We start from the raw sequence: 25817 nt of genomic DNA on the forward strand, positions 1-25817 counted from the left end.
TTAGTAGTCATATGGGAGTCCCTCAGTGTCCCCACAACCTACTTAGTTGGCTATGTTTACAAACATCGCTCAGCATCACAGTAAGGTTGGGTCCCCTGTTTAGCACACTCAGCCAAGGTGGGGCAGACGCCTGGGCAGACGCTGTCCCCACCAGGGGCTGTCTGTCCTAACCTCACTGAACTTCTGTGTGGCCCTCTGCTTATCCCATTTCACAATCCAAGAGACTGAGGCTCAGAGAAAGGAAAGTGACAAAGTAACTTGCTTAACGTCAAAAGCAACTTGCCCAAGGTCAAAAGCATGTTACCCAGGGTTAAAAGTAACTAGCCCAAGGTTATATAGCTCATAGATGGTGAGTGGTATTTAACCCTGGTCTGTCTAACACAGAGCTTGCTACGCAGCTGCCTCATCCCATCCAGCAGGAAGCCAAGAACCACATGGGCTAGACCCGAGAAAACAATTCATCACTTTGCTTTCTTTTTTCAATATGGATAATGCTGAGAGATGGCGTTTTGACAACGCATAGGGCCTGTGATGCATAATAACCCATTTTAAGATTTATGTATGTTCAGGGCGGCGCCTGTGGCTCAAGGAGTAGGGCGCCAGTCCCATATGCTGGAGGTGGTGGGTTCAAACCCACCCCCGGCCAAAAACCAAAAAAAAAAAGATTTATATATGTTTAGAGGCTCGCAAAAGCCTGCCAAAAACCTACCTGGTAAAGAATAGATTTGGCTGGATTTTACCTTTCTGGGCTGTTTGGAAAAAAAAAATTTTTTTTCCAGTATGAAAAACAAAACACAGATTTAATTATCAAACAGCTACTGTTTGAACTGCCTAATTACACTAAAAGCATTAGCTGCAGATATTACCAGCAGTAGCTGACAGCGTTTCCTCCGGAGTTAACGAAGCCCATCAACTCCAGGCAGTCTGGGACTCTTCCTCAAAGCCTGCGCCGTTCTCTACGTTTCCTCACACAAGTAGCTGACTGGGTCCGGGCAGCAGAGACAAGCAGGGCACGTGCGTCCATGTGTGAGAGACCGACGCAGACAGGAGCGGAGCCGCTGGAACCCCGGGGGCGAGCACGCACACCTGACTCCGGGGTGGACGGGAAGGGGCAGGGCCCTTGCACGGGACTTAGTGGGTGTGGGTAACGGAAACCCCTGAGCTGTTTAAGCAAAGGAGAAAAACTTATAATATCCACAGACAGAAAGCCCAGAGAAGTCTCAGGCAAGACGGGCAAATGCTCACTCAGGAAGCCCCCAGCTCTGTTCTCCGGGATCAGAGACCCTCAACCTGCATGCGTGTCCAGAGCAGCCTCACATCAGGGCTAAAAAGCTGGCCCTGCAGTCGGACGGCCAGTGTCACATCTCTGCTGTGGCCCCTTCCCTCACTCTCTCATCGCCTCGGTGTCCGTGACTGTAAGCTCCTGAGCTGACTGAGTTCCAGGAGAATTAGATGAGACAGGACCCTGGGTGCCCAGTTGTATCGGGGCCTCACATTCTCTTCCAGCTGCAGGTTGGCATCCCCCTTCCTTATGTGCATGGAGGGTGTCTTCCCAGTGCAAGCATTAATTCCGGCACAGTGTCTCCGTCCCAAACAAGATTTCCCAGAGAAAGGAATCTGACTGGTCCAGCGTGGGTAAGCTGTCTACTCCTAGTCCAATCAGCTGTGGTTGAGGAAGGGTCACAGGGCTCGGGAATGAGCACAGAGGCCCTTCCCTTGTTAGTTGGGAGCATGAGAAGAGGCCTGGCATTTTCAGAATATATCTATATTTGAGTTCATTACAGATATTAATAGTTATACATGAGAGATGTTGAATGTTCTACTGTTTATCTATAAACAACAGTTACAGAAGGCAGGACGTATATAGATTAAACTCTATTTTAAGTGGTGTCTAACAGAATCAAGAAGCAAAGTCATTTATAAGGTTCCTTTCAAGTTGGAAATAGTAGTTATACTGAATATTCATTTTGTATATTAACAATTAAAATATTTGAGGTGTCAGTAAGACAGTTACATCAAGGTCAAGAGATGAAATGGTGACATTTTAAAGTTTGTCACTCTGTCTGCTCGATCACCTATCATGCTAAACTTCACAGACCGTGTTATTTGTGGCATTTTCTTATGACTGACCTATAAAGACAGAATTCTATTCTGCGCTGAAAGGGTTAAAGTCAAGTATAAAGAGGAAAGTCCACGTCCCTTCCTCTGGGGGATCAGATGATCTCTGTGCTCTTTTCAATTATTCCAGACATAAACAGATCATCAGTATCCTTCTGAATCTTGTTTGATCACGTTAGTTTATTAATTCAGAAAAAAATGCATTTCTGTTCATTCAGCTTTTACTATGTCATGAGAGGCCCTGGTGGGGCCCTGTGTGGTCTGTTCCCATGGGGACCTCCTTAGGAGAGATGGCCGTGTATACGCGGTCACATGTACACAGCTGTACCCCACTCTGTAGGAGAGATGACCACATATGAGTGGGCACATGTACACCGTTGTGGGGGAGAGGGCCCTGTGTATACAGTGGGCACATTCACTCAGGTGTGGGGAGAGGGCCGTGTGTATACAGTGGGTACACTACGCCTTGGTGGGAGAGATGAGAGAGATGGGGTAGGTGGCCTCGAGGCCATACCTCGGTGGGGTGGAACCACGCACATGGCGGGTGCTCAGCTGGTTCTCCCTGAGTGAATCAACTGATGGGAGCAGCGAGGCAGGATGAGAAAAGGACCTCGGGGCAAGCACACTGCGTTAGGAAAGTACAAAGGAGAAAGAGTCGTTCGCCACAAGGACCCCCTTACGTCTCCACATGTGGCACTGCTGTAAGCACAAGCATGGGCTGTTACTTTGGTTAGAAATTTAAGAAAGTGACATGAGGGATTGGCATGTGTGCGACACTTTAAAGTTAAGATGTATTGATGTGAACAGGCAACAGTGGGCCTGAGAGAATTCCAAGAGATCAAAGGTGAGTTGGCTGGAGACCACAGGTGTGGGCAAGGCTCAGGGCCAAGGTTACAGGGAGCAGGAGCCAGACGCACTGGGGACAGGCCCTTCCATGGGGCGGGGTCGGTTTGGAGTTAGTTTTTTGGACCGAGGAGCTGGTGAAACTCCTGGAGCCCTGAACGTAGGTCCTCTTTGACAGGACTGAGGGTAAATCAGGTAGAGCTGGGTGTTTCCTCTGACCCTCTCACCACTTCCGGTAACAGCACCTCTGGTCACCAGCACATGTAGGGACTTCCCCCACCAGCAACTGAATAATCCTTTTCTCCAGCAGATTCTCCAGTGGGCAGCGGCTGGTTTTCTCTAATTCAGTTCGATTTCAACACTGTCTACCTGGAGGCGGCTTAGCCCTCACAGGTTAAGGGCTAGTCCCACAAGGCTGCCCCCACTTCAGATGGTCCTCACAAGAAATAGACCACAACCCATGCTTCTGACCCACCACTACAAATCAGGGGTCCCGCGCCCCCCTCCTCACGTCCTATAGGACTCAGGGAAATACTCTCTCCAATTTATGGCTAAGTATATCACAGAGGATACGGGTGGACAGCCAGCTGCAGGATGGACAGGGCTGGGTATTGGCAGGGGCACAGAGCTGGCATACCCTCTCTGGACAGCCACCCTCCAGGAACGTCCAGCTACCTGGAAGCTCCCCAAACCCTCTTCCTTTTGAGTCTTTGTGAAGGCTTCATTAAATACATATGTATATTGAGTACATCACTGGCCATGGGTGATCAGCTGGACCTTCAGCCACTCCCCTCTCTAGAGGTTGGGCAGCGAGGCTGAAGTCCCAACCTACAGTCCTGCCTTGGTCATTCAGCGAGCAGCCCCCACCCCCACCAGCAGGTGGCTACCTGCTGCCTAGCCACACCCCAGGTCATCTCATCAGTGGACAAAGCCAGTCGCACCACTCCAAGATCCCCAGGGTTTTAGAAGCTGTATGTCAGGAAATGGGATAAAGACCAAATATCTGTCCCGTTATGTCCCAGAGGGATTCGCCATGCCCTGCGGTCATGTTTGTGTGTCATCGTGGACGCCTCAGGGGTGCGGCTTCCCAGCAAAGGAGTCATCATGGGAATGCAGAGGAGGAGATGGACACGGGAGACGCGGGGAGGGCGGGACCCGCAGCACGTGGGAGCCTCACACATGCAAAGCTGCTGCAGCTGGAGGAACCAGGGGTGGTGAGAAGAGAGCAGGTGTCAGAGAGGACTCCTGAGCTTCACTGATGAAAACAGGGACCACAGGGAGAACATCGTGGGGGCAGAGAAGATGAGTTTAGGACGTGCTGGAAATCTGTGGCACACCCAGCACATAGGGCCTGGGAGCAGTGGCAGGAGACCCTTCAGGGGGTGACTTTCACCAGTTAGGTAGCAATTTCACGGACACCTTCATCTGTACAACCTGCAGTTACAGCTGCCTACAGGAGGGTTTTGCAGCCACAGTATAAATAGGGATTAGTGAGCTTCTCCAGAAAACTGTTGACCTCAACACAGCACAGAGCTGGCCAGAGATGAACCTTACCTATGCAGGAACCGTACCAGGACAGCAAGTGGACTGCAGGCTCTGCCCACGATCTAAGGGACAGGGACTTCGGTCCACCTAGGCTAAGTCTTGGTAAGTCAGGAGTTGCTCCTGGCTGAGCCAGGAAGAACGGAGAATCCCTTCAGAATGGGAGGTCAGGATCCGGAAGCGTTCTCAGAACAATCTGGCTTTTCTATACAACATTGTTTGATGAGGATTTAGTAAAAGGTAGATTTTTTTGGATGAAAACTCGTGAATACAATTACAGCCCCATAGCCATACCAAGCCAAAGTGTTGTGAGGAGGCCTGAAGGGAGCTAAGAGTTGTATGAGCTTTTAGGGAGAGATGAGAATCTGTCACCTTAAAAGCAGCCTCTGAGTGAGACAGAAGGTGTGTTACTATGGTATGGTCAGGCAGACCCCCGCCAAGGGACAGGTGAGCATCTACCCTGTGGCGGGAAGCATGACCCACCCATTTTCACTGATTATCTATAGGAGGGATTTGTGTTAGGCTGGGCAGGAAAACTTCTCTTACTCTGTGGATCTCAGAAGGGCGTGCGTGTGGGTAATACTTCACTCCACTGCAAACAAAGTACTTCCCTTCACAGCATCATGTGTGTAGGAACGGCTTCCTCCTTCACAAGAATTGGTTTATACGCTTTAAAATGGGCACGGGTACTTTGTTGTTGTTGTTGTTGTTTTCATATGTGCATTTAAATTTTTATTACTTTTTTATTACATCATAACTGTGTACGTTTATGGGGTACAGTGTGCTGATGTGACGTACAGTGTGGAATGCCTGCATCAAACTGATTGACGTCACCATCACCTCACTCACTTACTGTTGTGGTCAGACGTGTATACTCCACTCTTACTGGATTTGAAATGTACCATTGCATTGAGCACACTAGGTGAGGTTCCCCCAAACCCCTCTCTCTTCCCGGCCTCCACCCTCCCCTGCCCTCCTCTTCCCTCCTTCTTTTCTGAACTAGAGTTGTGTTTTATCACTCATATGATTACGTTGCTGATTTATACTGATTCTAAACCAGCACACCAAAAAGCAGCATTATTCTTTGGGCTGCATTATCAACAGTCTATTTTTTACGCAGTTTCCGCCGTTCGCCCAGATTAGCTCCTGGTGCCAGGTTCTGTCCTTCCAGACTGACATGTTTACCAGCATCTGTCAGCACAGGCTGCAGAGGGGCATTTCCATAGCCCCTGAGCTTGCCGTCAGAGCCTGCCGCACTCCAGCCCCAGTGCCGGGGGTGCCTCCCTGCTCCGCCCTGCACGTGCTTTTTTCAGGCACAGCGGAGCTGCTGAGGGGGCAATGCACAGGGGAGTCGGAGGCTGGTGAACAAATGAAGCACCAGAGATTCTGTTTGTGTGGCTGTGTGTGTCCAAGTGGTGATTTTTGTTACTTTCAGCAGAGACGCAAACTCTGTCAGGAGAGCCAGCTGCCTCTTTCTGAAGCAGTGAATGTGTCAGGTAACAAAGCCTTGAGAGTGTGGATTTTTAGGAAAATTAAAAACCTAAAAGCGTGTTACACAAGAGACAAATTAGGAGGTAATTAATCACATTCAATGAGAATTTGCCATGGACTTGCTTTAAAAAGCCAGCTGCCCTTGTCATTTAAAGCATTTAATTAAAATTCATAACCCATAACATCTCTTACCTCAAGCATGGTCCCTCATATTGATTTCAACTGATTTTGTTCATTAGAAGGAACATTTTTGCAGAAAGAGTCAATTCTACAAAATTAATAGGTTACCATAGTAACACCTGAACTGGAAATAATATTTGTCTCACCTTCTTCGCTTTATGCTGTTTGTATCTTTGCGTGAGCTGCAGGCACGCATGTGTCACTGCGAATGCCCGTGTTTGGCTCCCAGTCTCCAGCCCCCTTCTCTATTCAGGGAGGGAAGGATACAGCTTGTGGCTCCCCTAGCATTATCACCTATCTTTGATGACACATCAGGACAGTCCATGAGAAAATGATACCCACAGCGTCTCCCAGAGCCTCTGTGATGCACTGGGTCCTGCTGGGCTGTGTGGCTCCATCGCCACCCTCCACCGGATCTTAGTTCTGAAAATGAACCTCTCCTCAGAGATGCCAAGTACGTCATCAGGTGTCCCTGATGGGAAGGAGGGTTAACAACGGCAGTGTTTGTCAATGTTTTTTATCTCATGGCACACTTGAACCTATAGTTGAACTTCCACGGCACACTTAAATTATGTCAATCAAAAAAAAAAAGTAAAAAAAAGGATATACTTACTACGCTTTGAACTCTTTCAAAAATAATTTAATTAATGATCTTTAAAATTTTTCATGGCACCCCTAAGATCCTTTCACGGCACACCAGTGTGCCGTGGCCCACCAGTTGAAAAATCACTGAATTAGAGGAACTGGGCCTCACGGAGGAGACGCGGGTTATCCACAGAACCTGGAGGCCCGTCCCAGGCAGGAAGAGGTGTCAGAATTCCCAATTCGGCCTCGGTACCTCTAGCCTGAACACCCAAGTGAGCAACAAACTTCATTTCCATTTAAATGTCTGGAAAGGACAGTAACCTTCAAATTCTAGGAACTATATCTTGACTCTGTGGCTTTTAAAGCCTGTAGTTTAGGAGACAGCATTCAGAGCTGAAGGGCAGGAGTCATGGTGATGGAGCCCCTTACATCGGCTGTTACATAACTGCTTACAATCCCTTCTTCCCAGCGCACTTGGCAAAACACATCACGTGCTGCAGAAAAGGCAGAAGAGGAAGCATGATGTTCCCGTGTTAGGGGCTTTTGTCCTGAGGGGTCAGGGGCAGGAGATGTTACGTGTTAACATCCGTGAGAGAAACAGAGCTTCACTGCAGCAGTCAGGGAGAGGCTACTACGGACATGACATTACGCACCTCCGCCAGGCCCTCTTCCATCTCGCTTAGCTGCTGGGGGCCCTGGTCACAGCAGCTTTCCATATGTAGCTGTTGAGCTGGACCCACACAGACAAAGTCACCTAAGCATTACATAAAATTTAAAAACAAGAGCAGGGCGCCCTTCTGCTGGGTGCGATCCGGCTCGCCCCTCCTGTCACTGAGCAGGGCGCCTTCAGGGTAGGTGCGGTCAGGCTTGCCCTTCCTGTCACTGAGTGCAACTGGCTGGGAAAAGGCCCCAACTGTCCTTGAACAGATTCCTCTGCTTCTCCAGCCGATTGGACCACTCAGCCTAACACATGTCACAGAGAAACTGCCCCAGAAGTCCTGAATGCTTTAATAAGGTGGAAAAATACAAATCCCATGTACTGGACTTTTGTCTTTTTTTCCACCCTTCTGATGTGTTCTGTGGGTGTCTGAGGCAGCTTGGCTTTACACAGGCATCAGCCCAGCTCAGACCTCCAGACACTGAGGGGTCCAGTTCCCCTTGCTCTGTGAGGGATGTGGGAAGCCCTCCATCCCCAAGCTCACAGCTGACCAGCGGGAGTAACTGTCTCCTTTCCAGGGCCTAAAAATACCTTTGAGAATCAGTAACAGATTAAAGAGGTGAGGGCCCATGGGCCCAGGTTCCAGTTAAACAGAGATCAACCTAACAGCCTCATGTTTTCTGAGCTCTTCATGTGTGTCAGGCATCGTGATAAGCTCTTTCGAATATGACCAACCACACTGTAATCCACAAACTGTATGCTGTCCTTTTAACGGGAAGTCTGGAGATCGGCGTCCCAGGCCTGGTTGAGTAGAGGAGCAGAATCATCAAAAAGAGAGGCCTTTGCTCTCCCTCACCGTCATCATCCTCAGACCTTCTTCTCTGGCTTCACGAGCTGGCTGCCACTGCACCAGACATCACAGCTGCATTCAGGGCAGGAAGGACGAGGAAAGAGAAGTCCCCAAGAGAGCCACTTTCTTGTATAGTGCTTTTATCAGGAGGCAAACACCTTTCTAGACGTCTCTTAGCCTATGTCCCATCAATTTCACTGCACAGGATTTGGGCCCTTACACATCCCTACACTGCCAAAGAGGCTAAGGAGGGAGCCTTTAACTTTTACAGCCTCCGTAGGGAGGCCGGCAGGAAGGAGATTGGAAATGGCTGTTAGATTAGCCGAGCACCTGTATCTGCCTCATGGGGATTATTTATTTAATCGTGACCCTTTGAATGGAGATACTGTTGTTACCTCCAGTTTGCAGATAAGGAAACAGAATGATTAAGGAACATGTCCAAGGTCCCATAGGTGAAGGTGGTTTGGCTTATAGTTTTAACCATTCCAGGCAGCTCTGGACCAGGGTGGTTAAGAGGGCAGGGGCTGGAGACAGATTCTATCTAGAGTCCAAATCCAAGCTGTACTACTTTCCAGTTGCGCATCTTGGGGTGTCAAATAACCTCTTTGTGTCTCAGTTCACTCTCTTGTAAAATGGAAATATCACTAATCCTCACTATGGGTGTATTGTATAAATCAAATGACTTAATACTTGTACAGAACCCAGAATCTGGGCTATAATAAGCAATAGAAGAGTATTACGAAGAAATAAGCAGCTTTGTTTGTAATAACCCTGGACCAAAAACAGCCCAAACATGTACTATTATTAGACAGGAAAATAGATTGGGGCGCATGCACACAGTTGGAAACAGTCAATAGCTTGGGCACACTCACACAGTCGGAAACAGTCAATAGATTGGGGCACACAGTTGGAAACAGTCAATAGATTGGGGTGCACTCACACAATTGGAAACAGTCCATCAGTGAAAAATGGTAGCCTGGTGATCCACCAGCAGCACAGGCCAGCCTCACAAAACAGTACACGCTGTGTGATTTCACATGTGTGAGGTTCAAATACAGGCAAAACAAATCCATAGTGATCAAAGTCAGAGTAAAAGCTACCTTTGAAAAATTATTTTGTGAGAGGAAGAGGGAATGTCCTGGGTGCTGGCAAGTTTCTGTGCCTTGATCTGAGTGGTGGTAACACAGGCAGAAAGAACCTGAGCTGTACGCTTAAGATGGGTACATTTTACTGCATTTAAGTTGTATTTCAACTTTTAAAGTAAACAAAAACAAAAAAACTGTGAGGCAGACCCATTCATGTTGGCATCTTTGGTAGAAACCCTTACAAAAAAATGGTGGTGAGACGACAAAGAGGGTCCGTGGAGTCACAGGCCCTCGCCTTCCTCAGAGAGCCCGGGGCCTCACCCCCTCAGAGGAAACATCTTCTGAGTCATTTTCCCCTTCGTGGAGCTGTCCTGCCCTCCTGCCTGCCCCAGGGACAGTCAGGGGTGGACTTCAGTGGTGAAGCCAACAGTGATACAAAGTCTGGTCACATTTTGTGGGGCTAACCCTGTAATTAATCACACTGCCTGCTAATTCACCAGGAAGGACGCCAGCGTGCCTCTGCCTGTGGAGCCCCTAGGAACTGTCCTCCCAAAGGCAGCGTGCCATGGAGCAGACCACTGAGACAGCCCGGCTGTCTGTGGGTCCAGGCATCATGGACGAGTGGGAGACGAAGCAGAAGAAGTGGGCAGGTGCACGTCGGCTGCCAAGGCTGTGGTGTCCCTGCACCGAGCAGCTTCTATCAAGAGCAGTTCCAAGCCTGGAAAAGATGCTCTGAAGGAAAAGGTCAAGATTCGAAACATGCCAATCACATGGGCTTTGTTAAGTTCTGACTACTTCCCGGAACCACAGGTGTGAGAAATGACTTGATTGTGATTTGGGGCCATAGCGGGTCAGGGGCAGGGTATGCCACCCCATGACCAGGCAAGAGACCCCTGCATTTCTGCAGCATCCAATCACAAAGACTTTTTCTTCCAATTCTTTGAGAATGTTTTTTTAATTTCAGTAACTGAGCAGACGGAAGAGGAACACAGGAGCTAAACTGGGCCCCTGGGCTAGAAGGTGTAGCCAGCAGGCACCGCATGAGCGTAGAGAGGAAGACATCAAAGCAGCAACTCCGGAGGCCCAGACCCGGAACAACTGTGCTTGTTCCGAGCTGGTCACCTGCAAATCACCCAAAGTACTTCCTGTGTTCTTCCTGTCCCTCTGCTTAGAAATGCCTGAAAATCCTGCCAGAAACGTGAGGCATGGGGGAGGGAAATTGGGATACACGTCCTTTCCCACAAAAGTCACCTGGGAAACACGTCCAGCTCAGTCTCCAGCCGGGCTCCAGCGACCCTCCACCCAGCTGTGGCCAGTGGGATCCCTGGTCCCACAGCCTGGGAGTCACCAGAGGGACCCCCTGGAGTGGGCTGCAGGACCCCGGACCGAGTGCAAGATGGACCACGGGCATCTCTTCATTTCTAAGTTCTGTATTTTGACCTCCTCTGTGTGGACCTTAGCATGTACTCTTACCCTGGACCCCACAGATGTTGGGGGGGCCTATAAAGGGGAAGTACCAGAGAGCCTGACCTCATTGTTCCGAAGGTCCCCTGGAACTGCACAATGCCTCGGGCCCTCTCCTCCCTTCCCCCTGCCTGTGCCCACATCTGCCTCCAGCCACAAAAGGCTTGAAGAGAAGCCGCCCGCCCTCCTGCCCCGGCCTCTTTCTCTCCACTGCCCCATCCTAGGAAAGCCCAGTATGGGACCTTCAACTCGGGCATCTGTTGGCACCCTTGCTCTCAGCACAGCCTCCTCCTCGGGGGAGGGTCCCTCCCAAACTAAAGGCAGTGAGTTGGGGGTTGAGGCATTTGACTGCCAAAGACAGATGTTGTTTCTGGGAAAAAGAGAAAAGAATAAACTGTGCCTCCCCACCCCCCAGGAAGGACAGCCTTCTCCACAAATGTCACCCTCTCATTAGCACTCCCGGCACCTGCAGGGAGCCTGGTGACATCATCACTGATTTTATAGATGGAGAAACTGAGTCATATGCCAGCCCTGCAAGTTCCGACTTGGCAGAGGGAAACAGAAGCTCTGTTCTCTTTTTTGGACTGAATTATATCTCATGTTCATAAACAGAATTCTCAAGAGAAAATACGGCTTTTCTATTTCAAACCCATATCTTCGTAGACACAGTTTGATGACATTAGAGCGCACGCATTCTGTCCGGACATATGATAACTTTCAAATATCACATGGCTGGACCACACTCAGCTTTGCAGGTGTCAGAAGAGCCTGCTGGGGCACTGGGTGCCCTGAGCAGCCCCAGCCAAACAGAACATGGGGAACTATCATAGGTGTGAGAGTCCCAAATGGTGGTTCACTCAATCTAAAGAACACTAAAACCCAGCTTTGATATTAAAAAATACATAGGTATAATTGTAAGATTCTCTCTCTTAACCGCTTCTGAAGTTCAGTAGATTCAGTGTGAGGAAGTGAAGACTGACCTGTGTTTGGGCCGCCTGCTGGGCCGTCAGCATTCAAGGACTGGGGACTCTGGTCTGTGTCACGAGTCAAGGCAGCAAAGTAAGAAGCAACAAGCAGCACTAACCAAAGTCGGCTTGGAGGCCGTCCAGAGCTCCAGTGAACTGGTCATTGTCATGGAACTTACGGACAAAACAAAGGGAGGATGCCATTCTTCTGTCACCACCTGGCATGTGAGCCAGAGAACATTCCTACTTTCCAAAGAAGAGAAAATTCACGTTTTTCCTTGATGAATATTTATTGAGCACTTTCTCTGTGCCAGGCTCGAAGCACAGTGGCTTTAGGTTGGAGTCTGCAGTCAGTGCTGTGGCCTCACACAGGAGACAACCTCCTTCAAGTTGAAGAGTATTTCATAGGGGACGGTGGGTTACTGGTTTCCAGAATTGAGAGGGGAGTTACAGAGAAAAGATTCGGGGCAGGAAGGAAAGCAGGTCCAGTAGGGGATATTTCGGAACTCACGGTGATTCAGATTGACAAGACCACGGGGCTCCCGAGGGGTGAACTGGGAACACCACAAAAGATGTCAGGCATTGGGCCACAGAGATCGGGATTTATCCCTAGGATGTCAGGGAACCCGTGATCAGAATGAAGAAAGGGGAAGGGTTTCTAAGTCAGATAATGTTTGAAGGTCACATTAGTGGCCCACACTAGAGAATGTGTTCGGGGAGAGGAAGCAAACTGGTGATTGACTACAAACATGGTGCCCAGACTTCAAAATTCTCCTTGGACTCACCAGTTTAATTCCATGGAGAGGTTGAAAGGGGGTGGTTCAAGCTTCTGCTGTACTGTGTACTAGCTGTGTGACCTTAGGGAAATTACTGTGTTTTTCTGAGCTCCTATCTCACCATCTATGAAACCAAAGTAACCGTGGTGCCCTCCCTGTAGAGGTTATATTACAATTAAGTGAGATGAGGCATTTGAAGTGCTCAGCACTCTCACTAACACACACACTGAAAGGTCCCATTCACCTTCCACTCACTGTGGTGGCCAAGGCACTGACAGCAATTCTGGGGCATGCAGCCTCCAGCAGCCGTGGGCTCCTGAGCGACCACAGGCAACGCTCCCGGCTGACCTGGCAGCAGCAGGAGAGGCCTTGACTGCATTTTGGCCAAGTTTCACCAAATCTGCCAAAGCTTTGTCATGTGTTTTCTCAGGTGCTTGACAAGCTGAGAGCAAGGAAGGGAAAGAGGAACAGGGAGTGGTACAGTCACCAGGCGGCCTGGGACTCTGCCCAGGGCCCGGGTTGCTGCTCATGGAACCCAGGGAAAGGGGACAGAGCTCAGGGCCCTTGTTGACCCGTGCATCCCAGTCGGGTCAGGAGGCGCAGAGGGCAGGCCGTACCCCACAATGCCTCGCAGCACCTCTCAGCACTGGGAGAGCTCAGCACCGGCCCGGCCGTCAGCCCACATCCCTAGGGAAAGAGCCACATGACTGTGATCCTGTCCCCATAAAAGACAATACACACGGAAACAAACAACTTTTTATACAACTAAGAATCTGCTGCTTTTCAGAGCAGCCATCTGTCAACTATTCTTGCAATGTAAAAGCCTGAACCCAACCAAACCTCGGGAAGGACCGCCATGTGTAGACTCCAGGCTAAGGTGGTGATGGTGCCTGTAGACCTCACACGTGGGGGCAGGGAAGAGATTCCCTTCCCTGCATAGGCAGGGCATGCTGTGTGGCAACATCACTGTGCTCGGGAAAAACGCTCATTCACCTCTAACTGAGAAATTAATGGATTCAGTTTCTTCATTCTAGTTTCTCGAGGGAATATTAGAAAGAATTCTTTTTTTCAAAGGAAAGTGGTTCTTCTTCTGATGGGAAGGTGTACAGATAGAGACACTACATTTTTTTAAGCTTATCCAGCTGCCCAGTCTCACACAGCCCTCCCCACCACCGCTTTCTCTGTAATGGTGATTGCTAAAATCCTACCAGCTTTTTCAGGGCTGGGGCACTGCACGTCAGTGGGGACGAGAGGGTGGGACTCTGCATGACTCTGTTCCTGCACAGTCCCCTCAAGGCTGCGCTGTCCAGTTCTTCCTCTTAGATGTATGAGGCCACTTGCATCACCACCCCTCTCTGTGTCTGTACCCGCACTTAACACATGAGGGGTTGTACTCACCTATCACCTAAGCTCTCTCTAGCCCTAAAATTTCCTGGAAATCCTGAGACAGTGTACAATCTTACGTGCTTGACTTATTCAGTTTGGCATTCCTGTAGACACACACGTCCTATGTATGAGAAAGCAGAAACCATGTTTTCTCAGACTATCTCGGGATTCTGAATGTTGACACCCCAGAGCCCAAGGTGACAGCATTTGGGGGTGGGGCCTCAGGAAGTAATTAGGGTGGGATGCGGCCGTGAGGGTGGGGCCCTCATGATAGGATTGGCGCCCTTAGAAGATGAGACACTGTTGAGCTTACTGTCCATCTTCACTTGTGTGTCGGGCAAGGAAAGGCCACAGGAAGCCACAGCTAAAAGGTGACCATCTGCAAGCCAGGAAGAGGCCCTCGGCAGAAACCAAATCTGCCAACACCTTGATCTTAGGTTTTCCAGCCTTCAGAAGTATGAGAAACAAATTTCTATTGTTTAAGTCACCCGGTCCGTGGTGTTTACGTATAACAGCCCAAGTACACTAAGCCTGCATTCTCTAGGAGGGTCAAGACACCTCAGCCTTGGCCATCTTCATGCTAAACAAAAGACCCATCCTGAGCAGGGCAGTGTGGGATGTGCATTCAAACAGCCAAGCAGAGGCTTTATGCCTTGCTCGGGTGAAGATGACCAACACTGCCACACGATTGCATACATTGTCAGTTGGCTAGGAGTAGAAATTTCTGAACCGTAAAGTAAGTAAATACTCAGCAGATAGCAATGGGAAATGAATGACCACCTCCAATCCTTTTTGGAAGCAGGTGTGATAGGCATTATAAAAGTATATTGGTAAGAATTAAACAAGAAATGGGTGTCTTCAACAACAAAACCAATTCCTGGAGCCTGTCATCTTTATCCCGGTAAAGCTGCTAAAATAGTACAGCTAATAGCTCCCCTGGAAATAAAAACACAAGTGTCACCCTGAACATCATATATCTTAAGTGGCATCTTGTACATTCTTACCCTTTCAGAACCAACTCCAATGTCATCAATTCTCTGACTTATTTAAATGTCATTTGAAAGTGGCGTTTGTGTATTTTTACATTAAGAAGTCCCCATACAAAATTCATTGATCTTTCCTCAGGGCTCCCATTACAACTTGGGTTTTTACTTGTATATGGCACTTACCACATCATGTAACAGGAAGGTGGGTATCCTTTCTGTCTTGCTAGATAATGAACTTTCTGAAGGCCAAGCTGTGGACACAGAAGCTACTCAATGAATGCATGAATGAATGAGTACTCCTCTGTGTATGACTTAGTCCCTATTTATCTCAGGCTTCTGAAGACTCTTTGACTGTCAGACCAACGCATTTTATGGCTCCATCTGCCTATCAACCATACGATGTTGTAAGCAATAGCTGAACATTGTCATTTTTAGCCTTTCACATGTTTAAATAGGCCCAGGGCAGTGGTGCGCACCACTAGTTCCAGCTACTTGGGAGACTGCGGTGGGAGGATCACTTGAGTTCAAGAGTTTGAATCCTAACGTAGCAAGACCTCATCTCCAAAAAATAATAATCTTTATTCAGTCATGGGAGCTGCCAAGGTGCAAAACCAGTAAGCTTCAAAAGTCACATATGAAGCTCTAGTGTTTTAATAATATTTTACCAACTTGTGTTTTGTCTATATTTCAGCGATTCCTTGATCTATATCCATTCTGAAACTATTGATAGTTCACAGCTGCTGAAACGCCACCAAGACCACGGGCCTGGAATGTCATGTGGCCTGAGTGGGGAGGTCTGTCCTATTTACCAGGAAAGTAACTGTCCTGTAGTTTATGGTCCTGGCCAACTTCTTTCAATAGAATACGACTGATTATTTTGATGAGAACCCAAATGTTAAGTTCAAGATAAACTTGACAGCTTGACTTTTTGTCGGCCCCTGCGTCTGACAAGGGCAGCAGGTGTCATCCCAGCCCCCGCCGCTGCCTCCTCGCTCTTTCTCCCTTCTTCTGTTCTGGCATCCACCCCATGAGCTGTTCCTTCTGAACTGTGGTTATGGGTGGCCCTCACCTCTATGCCACCTGCAATGAAATCTCACAGCAGGCTGGACTAACAAGTTGAAGTCCTAATAAGACATCAGCCACAGGCATCTGTCATGTTAGAATGACAAGGAGCAAAGCTGGTACTTGAAGGGAGGATTTTGCCCTGACTTAACACCAGGTAGGCAGTGCTACCCGAGGAAGCCAGGGTGGGTAGGGAAGCAACTCAGTGATCTAGACATGTTGGGAGTATTTGTGAATAAAATTCTTAGGTTAATTCATTTTTACACCCTTCTGTCCTTCCTTCCACAAGCACTTATGGAGTACTTAGTACAACCTAGACCTTCCCTAGGCTTGGAGGAAATGGCAGTGAGTAAGACCAGATCACTGCACCCCTTCTGAGTTTCCATTCTGGTAAAAGAGAGAGACGAAAAGCAAGGAAATTTAACAGATACGGAATTTTAGGAAGATGCTACTAGTATCGCAAAAACAAAAATGAGCAAAGGGGATGGCATTTTCTAAAATATATAAACGTAGATTTACCATATGATCCAGCAATTCCACTTCTGGGAATATGCCCCAAAAACTCCAAGCAGGGAGTCAGACAGCATCTGTGCAGCTACGCTCACTGCAGCACTCTCCACAACAGCCAAGAGGTGGGGACCGTCCAAGTGTCCAGGGATGGGTGAGCGAATAAACGAACGTGATATATACATATAATGCTGTATCAGGAAGCCTTTAAGAAAGGAAATTCTGACACATTCTGTCACACGAATGAAACTTGTGACATGTTACATGAAATAAGCCAGCTGTAAAAGGACAAATCCTGCATGATTCTGCTTATGCCAGATATACAGAGCAGTCGGGGTCACAGACGGCAGGGTGCAGAACGGTGTTAGGTCAGATACCAAGGGCAGCCAGGGTCACAGATGGCAGGGTGCAGAACGGTGTTAGGTCAGATACCCAGAGCAGTCAGGGTCACAGACGGCAGGATGCAGAACGGTGTTACATCAGATACCGAGAGCAGCCAGGGTTACAGACGGCAGGGTGCAGAACGGTGTTACATCAGATACCGAGAGCAGCCAGGGTCACAGACGGCAGGGTGCAAAACGGTGGCTTCTAGGAGCTGGGAAGCGGGGGATGAAATGTTATTGTTTGATGGGCACAGAGTTTTGGAGGATGAAAATGTTCTGGGGAGGGTTCATGATGATGGTTGCCCAGCAATGTGAATATAATTAATGTCACTGAACTGAATAATGGTAAATGTTTTGTATATTTTACTATAAACAAAAATTCAGAATATATATATTTGTATAAAAGTATCCAAGAGGCCAGAGGAGCAAGGATTTTAGTTAGGATTGTCCGGGCAGACTCCTTTGAGGGGAGGGCGATAGTTGGCAGAGACGGATCAGAATGATGAGGCAGCCGGGGCTATCTAGGGATCCATTTTGGATTGTGTTCTACACACACCGGAATGCCTTTGCAGGGTGTCGGTCAGGGAAGGAACAGGATCTGGTTTCCCACTGGAAAGCAGATGGGAAGAGAGGAAGCCGGGAGCCAGGAGGCAAACTCGGCTGCTGCAGTTGGCCAGGCCGGTGGCACAGTGGCTCAGGAGATGCTAAGATAATGTGGAGATGATGCAAAATGGTGGGCTTAGCCTTGTATTTCTAAAGTAAAGTCATCTTGACTCGCTAATGATTTGATGTGAGGTGTGACGGAAAGAGAGGCATGAAGGGTGACATCTCCACTTTTTACTGAGCAGCTTAACGAATACGGATTCTATCTACTGAGACGGAAATGGCTGGGGCAAAAGCCAGTTAAGGAATAATAAAAGGGAGGCAGCCAAGTGAACTCCTCAGCCCAAGTTTAGCCGAGTGTTAGTTCATAGTAGCCATTTATCAGATAAGGATGAGTCAATGAATGAATGAATGAAACTGAATGAATATATGGACGGAGGGAAGGAGGAAGATAAGCTCTAAATCTTACAGAACAGGAAGGGTTACAGTTGGCAAAATGTACAGTGATAACGACCTCAGGCTAGAGTTTGGGACAGCTGGGCTCCAGTCTCAGAAAATGTTTCCAAACCGCAGATTACTCCCTTTAGCTTTTATCCCGAGACCTCTCCTTTTTCCTTCCCCAGTAGGAGATGGGCTCTTAAATTTTACCATCCCAGCCCTCGGGCCACAGCCCTCTCATCCCTTAAGGTTAAGAGCAGAGCACGTAGCCCTTGAAGCAGGGAGCAGCCAATCAGTGCGCTCCTCCAGCAGAGAGCAGCCAATCAGTGCGCTCCTCCTGCAGAGAGCAGCCAATCAGTGCACTCCTCAGCTGTGGGGTGGAGCAGGTCTGAAGTCCCTGCCCGGGGCCCTACACTCGTCCCCAAACGCACCTTCCTGGCTCCCAGAACGCTCAGCCTCAGCATCCCCGCAGGCCCCTCCAGACTAATTCCCATAAAACCAATTCCCCAGAGGGCCTCGCTCCCTACAGACACCCGTTAAGCTAGCAGCGGACTAGAGCAGTTTGCAGCACGCGTCAGCTGGTCTTGAGTTGAGGCGCCCACTGATTTCTCTTAGGAGCCTTCGGGCTGGTTCCCTCTGAGACGCCCAGGACGAGAGCAATTAGTGGAAAGAAGAAGTGAAGGGGGAGAGGTGCACAATGCAAGGTGGGAAACGCCAGTGAAATACGGTAACGCGCGGGGACGCAGCCTGGCCGTCCCGGCCGAGGCCCTGACTAACCGCTGTTGTGCTGGCTCTCCGCAGGATGGAGGGTGCAGGGCGCGCCCACACCAGCGCCCGGGCCCACTTCTCTAATGGAGAAAATTGCCCCCTCGACCACCATCTGGACTAGCTTTCCACAGAACACTGCTGCGGCCACTGCGGCCCCAACCAATGGGACTCACGGCGACGCAGTGCTCTCGGCCACAGCATCGGACCCCACGTCTCCACTGCCCAAGAACGTTTCCGTAGAGCCCAGAGAAGAGGAGCCCAGTAGCCCGGCTCCCAGCTGGAAGGGCCCCCGCATAGACCCCTCTCCTCCCGGGCTCCAGGCGACAAGCAGCGGGGGCCACTTAACGGCCACCCCCGAGGAGCGCAGCTCGGGCCCCCCTGAAGCCAGCGTGCCGGCCACAGCGCCCCGGGTCCCGGCTGAGCCGCCCACACTCACCTCCTCCCAAGCTCCGGCCTCATCACTGCCTTCATCCCCATCAGCCTCCGCACCGGCCGTCTCATCTCCCTCCTTCACCGCCGACCACAGCCCCACTGAGACCAGTGCCCAGCCCACCGGAGCGCCCACCACGCCAGAGTCCCCGACGGAGGAGCCCACCCCTGGCCACGCACCCACTTCTCATGCTTCCGTGGGGCCAGTGTTTGAGGAGAGGACACCCCTGACCCCTGTGTCCAGCAAAGCGATGTGCGAGCTGATAGACATGGAGACCACCACCACCTTCCCCAGAGTGATCATGAGGGAAGTGGAGCACGCGTTAAGTTCAGGTGAGTTCAAGGCCGTTACAGGTGCTGGACTGCGCTGCCATGTTGACAGTGTAGTCCAGCACCCCAGTTTTGGAGTGCAGTACCCAAGATGACTTAAAATTCACAAGCATTTGCACAAAGTGCAAACACTTAATGATTTCCATATGGTGTCTTATTCCTCGTGGCCAGGTACATTTTTATGACTTGTCTTCAGATGATTTTGCAGGAAATGTAAGAGAGCAAAACTGTATCCAAAGGGGTTAACAGAACAGAGAGGCTTTGGGTCAAGCTTTTTAAGGTTTCAATTTTGGTTCCTGACTTTGGGAAAGTCACTTCATCTCTCATGCTCTTGTTTTTCCTCATCTGAAAAATGGGGATGAAATATGTTCTCCTTGCGCAGATTAAATGAGATGCAGCAGAGAAATGCTCAGGAAATGTCAGTGGCCGTTATTGTTCTGATCAATATTTTAAATAGTGCTTACTTTTTGGAAACCAGTCCATGTAAGATGGGGGTAAAGAGCGCTTTCACTCTTTACAGTCACTGATGTATTTTGTGGGAAAAAATTTTTTACAGGACATCACATTTGTTTCTATTCTTCCAGCAACACAATAAATTTAGTATTTCCTTTCTCTCCATTCTGCAATCTTGGAAATTATACTGGAGAGAAATAACAATCTTTTCTAAGCCCACATGCACTTGACCTCCATGTGAAGACCGTAAGATTTAGGGTATTGGGCAGGAAAAGGCTTTCATGAGCGCCTTTGGCCACTTGATTGAAAAATAGGGAGGTGAGAACAGCCAGAAGGAGAAGGGGCGAGTGGAGCTGTAGCCCCTTCAGAGTGGTCCTGGGAGGAGTGCAGACTGAGAAGGGAATATTCCAGATAGAACCAGAATATTCCAGATAGAACCATGCGTGGGCAGCTGCGGTCAAGCAAAAAGCTGTCACACAAGAGAGACTCATGTCTAACAACTGATAAACAACCACTATGACCAGAAACTGTGCTAGACAACAAGGTAGGAAGAGAGAGAAAGTTAGAAAAGACGTGATTCCTCCAGGGAAGAGCTCACGATACCATGAGGCAGGGGTGGGGGCCTTTTCATGTCGAAAGGTAGCAGTAATTTAGCTGGAATCAAATAAGGCCACATTTAAGAAACCTCAATTAGATATACTTTAAAATGCACATATTTTGTAAAAATATGATTTCTATAGAGTTAGTAATTTCAAAAAATTGAAAAGCATTTGTTAATTCTAAAGTTAACTAACCTTTTAATGACGTTGTGTCTGCAATTTGTTGAAAAGCACTGGAATGTTTGGTTGCAGCATGCACCAGTTTCAGGTGATCCTCTAGGATGTCAGTCATTTGTGACCTTAAAGGCATCTAGATTTGGGTTAAGTAGGAGAATGCAGATTTTCAGCAATAAGAGATTGAAAAGCAAGAAATCTTTTTTCAGGCATGTTGCAAAGGCATGGGTATTCTACCACATTTTTCCATATTTCAAATGCATCTTTCTTCGCATTGATGACTTAGATGCCTCACTGATATCAACTAGATGAAGTGAAATGCCAATTTGAGTGTGATGTCATGATGCTCAAAGTCAGTGAACTTTTCATTGTATTCTCCCATTAATTGTTCTATAACAGCTGTGTATTCAAGTGATCCACATGTTTCATCCTGCTTATCAATCACTTTTGCCAATGAGGGAAAATGTGCATTCTAAATTTCCTTTTGAAGAAAACACTTTTTCAAAATGATTGGATTTGTTGACACATTTCATAGATAAGACTTAGTTTTATCTTGCAAAGAAACATTCAAGTCATTTTGATTTCACATATCACACAAAATGCTGCATTCCTATAAAAATCGTATTTCAATATTTCACATTGCTGACTGTGTTCTTCATAAAATGTAACTAATCTGTTCTTGTGGAGGTAAAATTTTGGCTCACACCTGTTCCTTGATAGCCAATGCACTTTAGAACAATCAGGCAAATCCATGCTAGAGACCTACTACTTCATCGTGCTATTTTAACATGTTAGGAAACTGACGTGCCATGTTGCATTTGCAAAAATACAGTTAACTTGTAACTTATTGCAAGTTGCCACCTAAATAATAGCTTTAGCACAGAGATTTTGCTGATGCAAGACACAGGGAAAAGAAATGAGAGCAGCTAAATCTGTTAGTAGTGTTTCTTTTAATCTGTGAAATAAACCCTTCGTGTTTTCCTGTCACGGAGAGTGCACATCTGTACATACACTTACTAATTTACCAAATTCAGTCCAACTTCGTGACTTTTATCTTAAAAGTTGTTGAAGATATCTATTCCCTGTGTTCTGTTCACAAGAGTACCCAAAGGGAGTAACTCTTCATAGCAAAGGAAATCTTCTGTCATGCCCCAAATGAAATACAAAACCTGACTCATCCAAAGCAATCAAATAACATCCATATTTCCTTTTGAAGTATTACACGAAATTGTTCTGTTAAGTTGAAGGCTAAACCATGCTGCTGATCAGTTACGGTTCTCCTTGAAATGTTATTGGGGTCTAAGTATCCTACCACGTGGACAACGTGCTCTGCCACAATTTCTATGTCACTGAATGGCTTCCCTTTTATCCCTCCCCCCACCCCAAGTATATAAGCTACTTTATAAGTTATTTAAATGTCATTATTTCCGGGTCTTATTGATGCTTGAAAGAATTGTCTTTGCTTTTGCTTTTCACCTTTTAATTTCTGTAACACAGCCTCTTGAGCAGTGGTTCTCAACCTGTGGGTCGCGACCCCTTTGTAACAATGAAAATACATCCTGGCATCAGGAAGGTTGAGAACCACTGATCTAGTGCCTCTCCCTCTAAATTACGAGTGTTATAATGCTGACGAGCATTGAATTTCTTTAATGTTGATATTGCCGTATCACGAAACAAGCAAATCATTTTACCTTTAGCAGAAACAAGATAATAGTGCAACTCCCAATCCTCATCAAAGAGCTGTTTTCTTCCTCCAGCACTCTCCTGGTATTCTCCAACATGATGGGCTATTAAGCAGACAGAATTTAAAAATACTGTCGAGCAACTATTCACAAATTCCACTTCTAACAGAAGCACAGCACACCATTGTCAAAAGCTGGTAACAGACTGGCATAAACTCTTGCCAACCAGCCTCATGTGGTAGTAGGGCCAGCCAGGCAGGGGAAGTGAGAACTAAACCGTGACGGTAGCAGCTGTCAATTTAGCCTTTATGACGACTAATGTTCTCATTGTGTCAGTCAACCTGGGAGGTTATTTCATTAAAAGTTACTTTATCTTTTGGTATTTTAAATACATTTTAAAAAATAAAATAAAATATAAAAGGTGAACAAAATGTATTAATAAAGATAAAAAGATTTGTTCTATAAAATTTGAATTCAGTCAAAAGGCCTCACTTCAGGACCTAGAAGGCCACAGGTTCCCCCACCTCTGTTGTGAGGGAAGAGGTTCCAAAGAAATACAGATTCTTTTTTTAAAAGTCTAGTACATCAGTGAGGACCTCAACAAGAACAAGTGCGACACTCAGATTGGGATAAAGGAACTGATTTCAGTGGTGTCTCTGGGGTACCGGGGAATGCATGAGGTCATGACAGCAGGACTGTTATGGGCCTGGCCCGTGAGGGATGGAGGCAGGAGAAACCAGAACCCAGAACGAGAGCCTGTAGAGGTGACCACCTTGACAGGAGCAGCGACCCTTGGTTAAGGGACCCAGTTATCCCAAGGTTAACCTCCTTACAGCGAAAGGAATAAATACTCCACCTTGCCTCTGTCCCTTCCCTCTGATGTGTGGCCAGAAGCCAGAACAAGGGAACCCGCTGGTGTGTCCTGGTAGGTCAGCCTCCTGGAGGGCGGCCAGAGAGCAGAGTGGAGAGGGTGCAAAGCCAGTCTGCAGGGGAGGAGGCAGGAGGCCTGCGGGTTCCTCTGTGCAGCCTCACCCCCATTAGCACTTAGCTCACTCTGCTTGGACACTTGCCTTCTGTCTGCCTGCACCCCAGCACTCCCAGTATGCAGGTAACATCTCTGGCATTGATCCTGAAGCAGAAGGGGTGTCAACTTCAATATGGTGTCTTGAGGACTTTCTGTAACAAAGGGACCATCAAAGGACGGTCTGTCAGGCAGTGGCCCATCTCTTCTCTCTTTCCTAGTTCAGGCTCTCACCACCACCTGTGGGCACTCTTCAGTTTTCTAACTGGTCTCTCTCTCTTCATACTCTGTCCACTCAGGACACCCTGGACGTGGCAGATTAATACTTCTGAGCACCAAGTGTGAGCTTAGCATACCTGAGTCTCCATCAGCTAGCCTATCTACTACTCTTTCTACAAGGGACCTAGTTTCATGGGTTAGACTATCCAAGATGGTTCTGTTCTGATATTTTGGCTTGTTTTTTTAGGCCATGTATCTTAATTTCCTCAACTCTAAGCCAGAAGAATTAAGAGACACAAAATTAGTGGCAGAGTTAAGTCAAGGGCTTTTGTAGTTCTCAGGAATATTAAAGATAGCAACTCAGAGTGAATGACTGAGTGCCTGGGTGGCTGGGAGAGAGGGGTGGGGCAAGTGGATGGCTGGGAGACAGGGGTGCGGCAGGTGGATGGCTGGGAGAGGGGGTGCGGCAGGTGGATGGCTGGGAGAGAGGGTGCGGCAGGTGGATGGCTAGGAGAGAGGGGTGCGGCAGGTGGATGGCTGGGAGACAGGGGTACGACAGGTGGATGGCTGGGAGACGGGTGCGGCAGGTGGATGGCTGGGAGACAGGGGTGTGGCAGGTGGATGGCTGGGAGACAGGGGTGTGGCAGGTGGATGGCTGGGAGACGGGGGTGCGGCAGGTGGATGGCTGAGAGAGGGGGTGCGACAGGTGGATGGCTGGGAGAGAGGGGTGCAGCAGGTGGATGGCTGGGAGACAGGGGTGTGGCAGGTGGATGGCTGGGAGACAGGGGTGTGGCAGGTGTCACTGCATGTTACTGCATGTGTTGCTGTAACATCCCTGCAGCCCATCTCACTGCTACATACTCACTACATATGCTCTTTTAACCGCTCAGAACAATTCCTGCTGCCCTTTGGCTCTCACACCCCAATCCCTTCCTCTGTGAATCAGAGTAAAACCTGGTGCGATGCCTGCCATGTGCACACGATCCGAACACACACGACCTCTCTGCTCGCACCCCTTCCACTTCCACCCTCTAACCCACTGGCCATCTTGCTGTTTCTCAAACCTACCAAGGAGACGCCTGCCTCAGGGTCCTACTCTCACTGTTCCCCCACCAGAAACATCCTCCCTCCTTGAAGACCCCCCTCCTTTGCATCTGCCTGCCACCTCCTCCCAGAGCCTTCACCCACTCCCTCCTCTGAATACTCGCCCCCATCAGGGCTGATCCTTGTACCCTGCTCTACTTTTCTTGTTGTAGTAACACTATATTACTATTTTGCTATTGTGATTGGCATTATTATTGTTATTACGTTTGGCCCACTGTCTTCAACAAACATTTCTTGAGCTTCTTTTATGAGCCCGGCATCTGGCCAAGTGCAGAGGAGGGAGCCGCAGGCCATGTGGTCCCTGCACTCTGGACGTTACAGTGGAGCAGGTAGGATGCACGTGACTCACAGAGTAACCTGGTTTGGATGCCAGGCTGTATAGATGGAGTAGGAAGGGAAATTTCAGAATGAGTCTTGGAGGACCCTGGGTCTCAGGGCAAGACAGTTAGCTGTATTGTCACCAAAGGCTTCTGCTCAGAGGAAAACATGCTGAGAATTGTTATATACTGTAAGGCTGCTCACATGGCAGGACTACGTGTGGTGAGTTGCAGCAGGTTCAGGACTGGAAATGTGTGCTCCAGCTTATACCATTTTCTGATTTGTCACTGTCATACACTGATTTTAACCATGTCACTTAATCACTCTAACTTTAAGGGCTTACTAAAGCCGGGTCAACTCCCATAAGAGACTCCAACTGTCAGATTTTGTTTTAGGTAAAAATTATTCTGAATTACTGTCTCTGCTTCCTCTGTTTGTCTCTTTTGTCTTACTTTTGCTACCTAAATGCTAATCTGGTTTTGAAATTTTCCTTTGGAAAACTATATGCTGAGGGACTAAAACCAGCCAATCATCATTATTATGTTGTCACCTGGGATACGTCACATATCCTAATTGTCTCAGTGCCATGTTTTGTGACACTCAGGGTCTCTGTCTCCATGGGTTTTCTTTTCCTATTTCAATGCTTTCACCATTCCTGTATGACCGAAGTGAAATGGGTGCCGCCCTGGGAGAGTGGGGTTTGGTTGATGGGCACGGCTGGCATCACTCATGAAGCTATTGTTGGCTTGTTGGGAAACTGATTTGGAATATGCCCGATTCCACATCCACATTAAACTT

At 48.3% G+C, this 25817-nt stretch overlaps 1 protein-coding gene across 3 annotated transcripts in view; it reads left to right on the top strand.

Moving 5' to 3' along the window:
- PARM1 (prostate androgen-regulated mucin-like protein 1) overlaps positions 1-25817 on the top strand; it is a 110349-nt gene that overhangs the window by 61007 nt on the left and 23525 nt on the right. For 2 of the 3 annotated variants that reach the window (XM_053583411.1, XM_053583348.1), the window contains exon 2: positions 18724-19452. In XM_053583411.1, coding sequence (XP_053439386.1) covers positions 18774-19452 — 679 coding nt within the window. In that variant the 5' untranslated portion in view covers positions 18724-18773. Of the gene's footprint in view, positions 1-15297; positions 15334-18723; positions 19453-25817 lie in introns of those variants that run through there. The other variant, XM_053583452.1, reaches the window with a different exon arrangement.

This window comes from Nycticebus coucang, chromosome 1, assembly GCF_027406575.1.
Source record: "Nycticebus coucang isolate mNycCou1 chromosome 1, mNycCou1.pri, whole genome shotgun sequence".
NCBI classification, from domain to species: Eukaryota; Metazoa; Chordata; class Mammalia; order Primates; family Lorisidae; genus Nycticebus; species Nycticebus coucang.